Genomic DNA, 11,202 nt, shown 5'->3' on the forward strand with positions numbered 1-11,202 from the left:
GAACTTGTGTCGTTCCATTGTGATGTTAACATGGGGAGCACAAATCTCGCAGAACTTTCTCTTTAAACAGTCAGGGTCTTCCCGCGACTCAGCCGGTGTAATAATAACACTGTCATTTTCACCGGGAACTCTCACCTCTTGTGCATATACAAAGGGCCGTTCACGTTCGATGGCTTCAGGACCCGCGAGGTTGAGGAGAATGAAAGCTTGTGTACGACGTGGTTTGTCCCCATGAGCTGCAGCAATGAAGATATCAAACTCTTGTTCAAATATACGCCAGTTCTCTGCTACATTTTCATTGAAAACGAGAGGATCGGGTCTTCGGAATTCCCCTGTCATAGCTGGCGAGTGCGATGCAGCTGTTTACGTAGTTTAGCAGCTAGTTAGTAATTCACGAGTCGAGAGATCTGTATGGAAAACTTTTCCAGCGTAGACAAAACTCACATGTCCGTGCAGTTGTAGTTTACTTCTGACACCATGTTGACTCGTGCAAAATAAATAAACCGGCAATAATTTCTGCTTGATAATCTGTGTGTTTTTTATTGACCACCATCACACCAGTGTATTACGTAATTCACGTGTGACTACCACACCGAAGGGGGGCGGAGCCAGATAGAGAGACTGCATAATCACATACAGATAGTGTTGTCACACATATCAATGTACTACATAGACATTTTCAGACAGAATTCAGGATGTACCGAATCTAAAGAGACCAGTTTTGTGATTTTTGGCCAAACCATTAGAGAACGCTTTGACTAATCAACTCGAATTCCATAGCTTTTTGCCTCCATGTTCTGAAGATGATCTGAGCCAATTTTGGTGAAAATCAAACAAACTGTCTAGGACGAGTTCGAAAATAAGTAGGTTTTACAAACTATAAAAAATAGAAAAAAACTAAACGTTAATAAACCGCTATATGAAGATATACAAAAAATAATAGACATGATTCAAAAGGTTAAATGGTGTTTAAAAAAAATAGTTGCACTTGTGCTGTTCAAGGTCAAAAATGAGTGCATTGGAAATTATATGAAAAATATATTTATATTTATAATAATAAGAATAACTTGTATGAAGACACAAACTCTTTTTTATATTTGTCTTTAATTTTTACAGTAAAACATGTTTTGCAAAATACATGTAATTTAAAATAAAACAAAGTTGTTGTTTTTTGCTTTTTTATAATAATAATAATAATATTAAAATAATAATAATAAAAAATTAATATATACAAATTCTTTACAAAGAAACCAAAAAGTGGTTATCAGGTAATAAATCGATCATAATATATACAAATATTCCATAAATGTAACACAGTACCATAAAATCATCCCAAAAATACAAAATATTAAATAAATAATCATGATCAAACTAAAAATATGGTGCATTCGTTTGAAATGTTTTTTTTTATCTGTTATTTTTAACATTTATGTGAATGTACGTGTCATGTGTCAAAAAATCTATATATTTTTTTAATAAGCTTTTTATTGATAAATGGATATTGTTAGGATAAGCCAGTATTTGGTTAAGATACAACTATTTGAAAATCTGCAATCTTAGGGTGCAAAAAAAATCTAAATTCTGATAAAAATCACCTTTAAAGTTGTTCAAATGAAAATATTAGCAGTGCATATGACTAACCAAAAATAAAGTTTGGATATATTTACAAAAGAAAATGTACAAAATATCTTAATAGAACATGATCTTTACAGATTTTTTGGCACAAAAGAAAATCTATTGTTGACTAGGTGGGGCTGCTGCACAGATGATCATGAGTGACCGAGTGTGTCTCAATCTCTCTGCAGGATCACAGATCAGCGGTACGAGAGGCTGCCGTACTTCATCTTCGGGGACTTTAACTTCAGGTTGGACTGCAAGCAGGTCATTGAGGTCAGTCTAATGCTCTCAGTGTCTCACACTTTGGCTGTCTTCACAATAACATACTGTTGCTCAAGTATACTGCGTAGAGTAGCCTAGTTGTTTTACCTCCTACTTTTGCTCAAATGTGCAGCTGGGTACCCCTTCAGTCGAATCACTTCGACGTTACATTGGGATCTCGCCTGAGAGACCGATCATCTCTGAGCCTTATTAAAAAAGGCCAATTGAAAATTGGCGAGTGGACGTGCGCGCCGGCCACTCCCCCGTACATACGGGTATATAAGATGGCGGCCGTGTAAAGACGTTCTTTTCAGAATGGCTTTCCGGCCAAGCGCTTCTGGGTGCGGCAGTTACCTCACCTCTCTGGACAGACATGAAAGCTGCTTCACATGTCTGGGCCCCGAACATGCTGAGGCAGCTTTCATGGATGGTTCATGCGTTCATTGCGAAGCATGACTATGGGTATGTTGAGGACTCGCCGCTCGCTCGCGGGCATGCCCCCCTTCACGCCCCACGGCCGGCGAAGTTTTCCAGCCGCTCTGGCGAGGCACGAGGGGAAATTTCAAGTAGGGTTGGGTATCGTTTGGGGTTTTTTCGATACCGGTGCCAAATCGATACTTTTAAAACGGTACCGGTGCCAAAACGGTGCCTGAACCGATACTTTTTAAAAGAAGCCACAAAATGATGGATGACACAAGAACATCTTTTTATTGGACAAAAAAGTTCTTTAAAATGAAAAATGTATTAAAAGTTTAAAGTATACATTAATATTTAAGTAAATACAAAACACAACAACAATAAAACCTTTAGAAGCCACCTAACCCAACTACAATAATTTAACAGCTTCAAATTTCAGCAATTCTTTTGCAGAGATATTGCCAAATTTGCTTTCTCTGGCAAAATAGAACACCTCTCCTGACTTATTGCATGTCCTGGTATGACTAGGGCAGAGGGCAGGGTTGTGGCTAGAAGGGATACAGCTCCGACCGGAAACTAACAATGAAATTAATTGTTCTACCTATTTGTTTTTTTTAACATCTACACCTACCCCAACCCTAAACTTAGCCCTTACTATAATACATAAACAGTATTATTGTTGTACAGTGTGATTAAAAATAATGTTAGATTGATGTGCGCATGCCCAGTGGTCAGATCTGTCTCCCTTCAAGTCTAAACCAGGGGGCAGAGGGGGGATGCTTTTAAATTCCTATAGGTGGGAGGTTGACCAAATTGAAGTTCAGGTGAGTTTTCTTATTCAGAAAATATTTTTTCCGATCATTCTGACACCTGTTGCAGGAGAGGGGAAATAGAAGTGGCCGGTTTAAGACTGCTATTTACGGGTGTTGTAGTCCACAGCGAAGTGTAATATGGGTAGTGTAGTTCGACACATGTGCTGATGTGATGTGCGCTCTCGCTGTGTGCTGTGTAGTTGAATTGGATGGAGAAAGTTTTTATTCTGCTTTGTTTTAAGTTCACTCAAGTTATTCCACCCGGGAGCTCTTTGCACTGTGAACCTGACAACACGAAAATAAGTAAAAGAACAGCATGCATCGGTAACTTTTGTCCGTCTCATCCTTTGCACAAACATGAATTGACGAGCTGTTACGCTGCCGCGGGAGATCGCTGAAGCAGAGAAAGTAACACACCCCATGAATGCAGTATTTAAATTTAACTAGCGATCATGCTTGTTGACAAATCAATGCTTCTCACATCCGTGTCATAGCACCAGTAGACAAATATTTCAATAGTTCAGGCACTTAAGTGGCACCGAAATGAGGCACCGAAATTCGCGTTCTGTTTCGGTCCGGTACATACCGGTCATATGGGTACCGGTGCCGTATTGGCACCGGGTTTCGGTACCCAACCCTAATTTCAAGTCACGGTGCCAAACACTCCGCCGGCCCCAAAAGCCCTGCGGTCTTCCGCCCGCCAGCATACCCCCGTCGAGATGCCGAAGCAGTGAGGAGTGAGGACGCTATTCAGACGGCGCAACGCGCCTCCGCGGTTGCTGCCCCGTCGGAGGCAGACTCCGAGCTCTCGGCTATGTGCCTCTGTTCTGCCTTCGGAGGTCGCGTTCCTACTGGCGAAGGACGCGATTCAGCCTGTCCCTCCAGCCTGATCTTACAGTTCCGACTTCACGTGTCCAGTTAAAGTGGTGGGTTAACATCCGTCATGGATGGAGCTCTGCTAGATTGGAGAATATCGGTAGGCCAGCCACATCCGCTCGTCTTCCGATTCCTCCCATTGCCAGCTGCCTCTTTTCAGAGTAACACTGGCACACAGCTGACCTCCGGGGCCCAAGTACGCCCTTCCCCAGTGAGCCTCCTTGCACAGACATTGTGCAAGTCCAGGGAGGACGAGGAGTAAGTCTGTAGGTTGCGCTACAAGGATGGCCCACCCGGACTTAGGTCTTAGTAACCATTCCCTCGCGGCAGTCCCTCCCTGTAAGGGCACGGTTGACACCATAGACCTCTCCGGCCTTCCACAGGCCGTGATACAAACTATCACTCAGTACTGAGCACCCTTGACACAGGCAGGCTTATGCACTGAGATGAGGTCTATTTGCTGGCATTTCTCTCGCTGAAAGGCTTAGAGATACACGATTGCAGTAGTGCTTCCTTTCCGGCAGGAGAGTTGGAGCACAGGCTGTCCCCTAGGCTCTCCAAATATATGCCGCTGCTTTCGCCGCATATCACATGCAGTAGATGGAGCAAAATAGGTAAGCATTCGCTGGTCGTGAGGTTTCGCAGAGGTGCCCAGACTGCACCTCATACCCTCTTGGGACCTCCCCGTCGCCTTCTGGGCCGCGGGACGCTCCAATTGAGCCATTGGCCTCAGCCGAGCTAGAATTCCTGTCATTAAGACAGCGCTCCTGACTGCCCTGGCTCCCATTAAGAGGGTAGGAGACCTACAAGCTTTCTCTGCCAGCAAAGCGTGTTGAGAAATTCGGGCCTGGCGACTCTCACGTTACCACTGAGACCCCGGCCCGGTTATGTGCCCAGGTTCCCACCACGCCTTTCCGCGATCAGGTGGTGAACGTCTTGGTTACGTATGTAACCCTCGTTCCCTGAAGGAGGGAATGGAGACGTCACGTCGGAGACCGACGAATTGGGATATCGCTTTAGAGATACCAATCCTCTTCGTGTGTAAACTAAACGAGCCAATGCACATTGGCATGCATGATTGCATCCAGCTGTCGCTGATCACAGCGTGAGCATAAATACACAGCAGGTGCAATGCATAGACAGGATTTCGCTGAGGAGCCGAGCTTGGGTCCGGCCGCACAGCGGTGGTACAGCAGCTGAGGCGACGGGACGTGACGTCTCCGTTCCCTCCTTCAGGGAACGAGGGTTACATACGTAACCAAGACGTTCCCTCTCAGTCGGTCTCTTCGACGTCACGTCGGAGACCGACGAATTGGGATCCCTAGCAAAGCGCCGCAGCTGCTGCCCCCCTCCAGTGTCCTGCGCAAGCCACCTGGCCTCCAATTTTTGCTAAGGCCAAGGGCGGAACAGAAAAGACCAGTCACTATATAACATAGCACTACCTACTTAGTGAAGCTGGAGCACTGGGAACGTGCGGAGCTCCCACCAATCCCGCAGGAGGTTCGGAGCAATACGCATATGGCTCATATTAGGACATATGGAAGAATGGAGGTGATTGAACCCTCGTGAAGATGGTAGAAGGTTACCGGGAAAACACGGCCTCTGTGGGTACCGTGGAAGACATATGGGATTCACTTAAGTCTCTCATGTATCCTAAGCCTTCTATCGGTTCTAAAGATTCATCGAGAGAGGCCTGGCGCCTAGACGCTCCGCTACGTCTGGAGCCGAGGAAGGAGGACTCGACAGGGTCTTCATGGACACTCTGGAGAAAATAGCAAGTCGACCTGAGCCAGTGCCTCTCAGTGCTTCTACCCGTTTGAGGTGAGAACACAGGAGGAGACAGGCTCTACACGAAGGCTATAAAACCTAGCGAACGTGTTAGGGGTCGCCCAACCCGCAGCTCTACAAATGTCAGATAGCGAGGCGCCACGAGCCAGCGCCCAGGAGGATGCAATACTCCTAGTAGAGTGAGCTCGCAACCTGAGCGGGCAGGGCACGCCCTGAGCTTGATAAGCCAAGGCGATGGCATCCACTATCCAGTGTGCCATCCTCTGCTTGGAGACGGCCTTCCCCTTCTGCCGTCCTCCGTGACAAATAAAGAGCTGATCTGAGGTCCTGAAGCTTTGCGTCCGGTCGACATAGCATCTTAATGCTCGGACGGGACAAAGCAAAGCTAGGGCTGGGTCTGCCTCCTCCGGGGGCAGCGCTTGCAGGCTCACCACTTGGTCCCTGAAGGGAGTAGTGGGAACCTTGGGCACGTAGCCAGGCCGGGGCCTCAGGGTTACCTGGGAATCTGCCGGCCCGAACTGAAGGCACGAATCGTCGACCGAAAACGCCTGCAGGTCCCCTACTCTCTTGATGGAGGCCAATGCCAGCAGGAGCAGAGTCTTCATAGAGAGATACTTCAGCTCGACTGACTGTAAAGGCTCAAAGGGGACCCGTTGTTTTGCTGTGAGCACCAGAGACAGGTCCCAAGAGGGTACGGAGGGGGGCCTAGGAGGATTTAACCTCCTGGCTCCCCTGAGAAACCTGACGACCAGGTCGTGCCTACCTACTGACCTTCCTTCAACGGGGTCATGGTTTGCAGAAATAGCGGCTACATAGACCTTAAGGGTGGAGGGTGACAGCCTACGCTCCAACCCTTGCTGCAAAAAGGTAAGCACGACTCCGACCGAGCATCTTCGGGGATCCTCATTTCTTGAGAAAGCCCATTCGACGAACAGGTTCCACTTCAAGGCGTAAGCATGTCTCGTGGATGCAGCTCTCGCCGAAGTGATGGTGTCTACCACTCCTTGGGGTAGATCACTCAGAACCTCCGCGTCCCGTCCAGGGACCAGACATGTAGTTTCCAGAGGTCTGGACGCGGGTGCCACAGGGTGCCCCGTCTCTGAGTCAGTAAATCCTTCCTCAGAGGAATCCGCCAGGGAGGGGCTGTCGCGAGGAGCATCAGTTCTGGGAACCAGGTCCGAGTAGGCCAGTAAGGCGCCACTAACAGGACCTGCTCCTCGTCCTCCCTGACCTTGCACAGTGTCTGTGCGAGAAGGCTCACTGGGGGAAACGCATACTTGCGAAGGCCCCGTGGCCAGCTGCATGCCAGGGAGTCCGTGCCGAGTGTACCCTCGGTCAGGGAGTAAAAGAGCTGGCAGTGGGACGTCTCTGGAGAAGCAAACAGGTCTACCTGAGCTTTCCCGAAACGTCTCCAGATCAGCTGGACCGACTGGGGATGGAGTCTCCACTCTCCGGGAAGCGCAGCTCGTGAGAGCTCGTCGGCTGCACGGTTGAGCAAACCCGGAATGTAAATGGCACGAAGCGACCTCAGATGCTTCTGACTCCAGAGGAGGAGAGAACGGGCGAGCTGTGACATGCGACGGGAGCGTAGACCACCTTGTCGGTTGATGTACGCAACGGTCGCAGTGTTGTCCGTACGGACCAGCACGTGTTTGCCTCGAAGGCGCCCTTTGAGACGGTTCAAGGCAAGGCGTACTGCCAACAGCTCTAGGCAGTTGATGTGCCAGTGTAGCTGGGGGCTCGTCCAAACCCCCGACACTGCCTGCCCGTTGTACGTGGCTCCCCAACCGGTGGTGTAGGCATCCGTGTGTACCACAGCGTGCCTGGAGACCTGTTCTAAGGGAACTCCTGCCCGAAGAAAAGCTAGGTCTGACCACGGGGTGAAGGTTAGGCGACAGGCCGAGGTTACTTTGACCCGGAGAGTGCCGCGCTGCCACGCTCTCCTCGGGACTCGGCCACGAAGCCAGTGCTGAAGTGGTCTCATATGGAGCAGGCCAAGCGGTAAAACTGCCGTAGCTGCTGCCATATGCCCCAGGAGCCTCTGAAACTGTTTCAGTGGGACCACTTCTCTGCTCTTGAACGTATTCAAGCAGTTCAGCACCGACTGAGCCCGCTCTTGCGTGAGGCGAGCTGTTTGGCTGACCGAGTCCAGTTCCACACCAAGAAAAGAGATCCTCTGCATGGGGGAGAGTTTGCTCTTTTCCCAGTTGACCCGAAGGCCCAAGCGGGCGAGGTGTGCCAACACCAGGTCCCTGTGTTCGCATAACTGCTCTCGAGAGTGTGCTAGTATCAGCCAGTCGTCGAGGTAGTTGAGGATACGAACGCCCTGTTCCTTGAGGGGAACAAGGGCCGCCTCCGCGACTTTCGTGAAGACACGGGGGGAGAGGGACAGCCCGAAGGGCAGGACCTTGTACTGATATGCTCTGCCTTCGAACGCGAACCGCAGAAATGGTCTGTGGCGCGGAAGGATCGAAACATGAAAGTACGCGTCCTTCAGGTCGATCGCTGCGAACCAATCCTGGGGACGAACACATCTGAGGATGTGTTTTTGTGTGAGCATTCTGAAAGGTAGCTTGTGAAGAGCTCGATTCAAGATGCGCAGGTCCAGGATCGGTCGTAAACCGCCGCTTTTCTTGGGTACTATGAAGTAGGGGCTGTAAAACCCTGTCTTCATATCGGCTAGAGGGACCGGCTCTATTGCTTTCTTCGCCAGCAAGGTAGCAATCTCTGCCCGTAGGACAGGGGCATCTGCAACTTTCACTGTAGTGAAGTGGATGCCCCTGAACCGAGGCGGACGCCGGGCGAACTGAATCGCGTAGCCGAGCCTGATGGTCCGGAGGAGCCAGCAAGACGGACTGGGAAGCCCTCTCCAGGCCCCCAGCCAACGTACAAGAGGGACCAGCGGGACCACTGACGTACCCGCGGGGGGGCAGCGAGGTGGAACGCAGGGACCCCGCTCGGGCGTCTCTATGCCGGTCCGAAGCGGGGTCAGAGTGTCTGTGTGTGGTGTGTGCAAGACATTTACCTGCGTTCTGGCAGCTGGTGCGTGAGTAGTCCGTCTTACCGCACTCTCCAACCGCCCAGCGCCATTTGCTGGCGGGAGGGGAGAGGGGGTGAAGCCCGGGGCTAACCCGTGCAACACCCGCCGTCCCCTCTGGGGACCCAGAGATAGTAGAAACTGCTCTTTTATTGAAAATTTGGGTGTCACCGACCGTGAGGCCGATGACGGGTTTCTTAAAAGAAACTTTTTTAAAGGAAACAAAAGATTCTCCGCCCGGCCCTCCTCCAGGGGAGGGAGTGGTGCGATCACCATCTCCCGAAGAGCAGCTTCCTCCATCTCTGGGTCGCCCGTCTCAGGGACGCTTGTTCTTGCGTTTCCCACTGGTCTTGGTGGGAGCCTGGACGGGCGGGGCGGCCGCCCTGGGACCGGCTCCACGGCGCCGCCGTAAAGGCTGCTGCGCAGGCTGCTGTGGAGCGGGGGCGGAGGCAGGGGGCCGCCCTCGGCGACGAGCAGACCGAGGTGCCGCCGGCGGCTGGGTGGAGGCAGCAGCGGGAGCACGCCGGGGCAGGATATGACTGATGGCCTCAGTCTGCTTCTGGGCGGCCGAAAACTGCTGGGCGAAGTTTTCGACCGCGTCGCCGAAGAGGCCGGTCTGGGACACGGGGGCATTCAGGAACCTGACCTTGTCTGCTTCCCTCATGTCGGCCAGACACAGCCAGAGATGGCGTTCCTGGACCACCATCGTGGACATCGCATGACCCAGAGACCGCGCCGTAACCTTCGTCGCTCGTAGCGCGAGGTCCGTAGCGATACGGAGTTCACGTAGAACTTCCGGGTCGTGACCACCCTCGTACAGGTCCTTCAGTGCCTGGGCCTGATGGACCTGTAACAACGCCATAGCGTGTAGGGCGGAGCCAGCAGCGCCACAAGCCGTGTAGGCACTGCCGATCAGAGCCGACGAGTGCCTACAGGCCCGGGAGGGGAGCAACGGGTTGCCCCGCCAAGTGGAAGCGGCGCCGGGACACAATTGCATCGCCACCGCACGCTCCACCGGCGGGACAGCCGCGTACCCCCGCGCTGGTCCGCCATCAAGGGTGGTGAGGGAGGACGTGCCACTGGAGCGGTTTCTGGCAGTAAAAGGTGCCGTCCACATCCCAGTAAGCTCGTCATGCACCTCCGGGAAGAAGGGCACTGGGGTGGGACGCTGAGAACCAGCGCGGGCCACCCCAAGATACCAGTCATCCAGCCGAGAGGGGTCGGGACGTGATGGAGGGTTCCATTCAAGCCCTACCCTCTCGGCGGCCCGGGAAAGCATAGCCATCATTTCGGGGTCGGTATCCGGCACCGCTGACTGCCCAGTGGACGGCAGCGATCCGGAATCGTCCTCCCCCGAGAAGTCTGGCTCACCCCCCGATGCAGCGATTGACATCCGGTCGTCAGGGGGAGCCCCAAAAGTAATGAGCGGTACCTCACGAGGAGGACCCGAACACTCTTCTGGGAGCTCCAGATGGAACGGACTGTCGGTGGAAGGAGGAACCCCCAGCGGATTATCCGCCGGGAAATTCCCCACCGTCACCGTCAGACCAGTCAGCCCTCTGCCAGAACGGTAGATCTGGGCAGAGGAACTGGCACCCCGCCCCTTTGCAGGAAGCGGAGTCTGGTCCGCAGCTCCGTGATGGACATGCCGCCGCAATGACAGCATGACTCATCCACAAACGCCGCCTGAGCGTGCTCAATACCCAGACACGTCAGACAGCGATCGTGACCATCACCTGGCGCCAGGTAACGACCGCATCCAGAAACGTACGGGTGAAACGGCATTGTGTTTCAAACACCTCGTCTTTAAAAAGACGTTCACCCGTGATACTCTTTTAGAAACTGCTCAGTGCTGAAGCACACAGGGGAGATGGCCGCTGCGACACAGAAGGCAGGTAGTGCAATCCTTGACTGCGCGCTTTTTCCACCCACAGGAGACCACCACCGCTGACGCGCTGTACCGCCAACACCACAGTGAAGAGTTCTTTGGTTAGAATGGCTCGTTGCGTCTCTCATTGAGAAGATCGGCTCCGATGCGAAATGCTGTCTATGCATTGCACCTGCTGTGTATTTATGCTCACGCTGTGATCAGCGACAGCTGGATGCAATCATGCATGCCAATGTGCATTGGCTCGTTTAGTTTACACACGAAGAGGATTGGTATCTCTAAAGCGATATCCCAATTCGTCGGTCTCCGACGTGACGTCGAAGAGACCGACTGAGAGGGAACCTGCAAGCTCTGCCCTGGAGGAGGCAGACCCAGCCTTGCGATGTTGTGTCCATAAATGTGTGAAAATAGAATCAATCGGCACTTCAGGCGCACCTAGCAGCTTTCTGCTTCGGGGTTCAGCAGAAAGGGAATGCTGTCCCCAAACTGAGGTTGGCTAAATGGGT

General features: G+C 51.8%; 1 protein-coding gene across 1 annotated transcript in view; it reads left to right on the top strand.

Moving 5' to 3' along the window:
• The window catches only part of LOC141325803 (inositol polyphosphate-5-phosphatase A-like), a 56,666-nt gene that overhangs the window by 43,381 nt on the left and 2,083 nt on the right, over positions 1–11,202 (top strand). The window contains exon 14 of the mRNA XM_073834534.1: positions 1,806–1,890. Coding sequence (XP_073690635.1) covers positions 1,806–1,890 — 85 coding nt within the window. The remainder of the gene's footprint in view (positions 1–1,805; positions 1,891–11,202) is intronic.

Source organism: Garra rufa, chromosome 2, assembly GCF_049309525.1.
Source record: "Garra rufa chromosome 2, GarRuf1.0, whole genome shotgun sequence".
Taxonomy (NCBI): domain Eukaryota; kingdom Metazoa; phylum Chordata; class Actinopteri; order Cypriniformes; family Cyprinidae; genus Garra; species Garra rufa.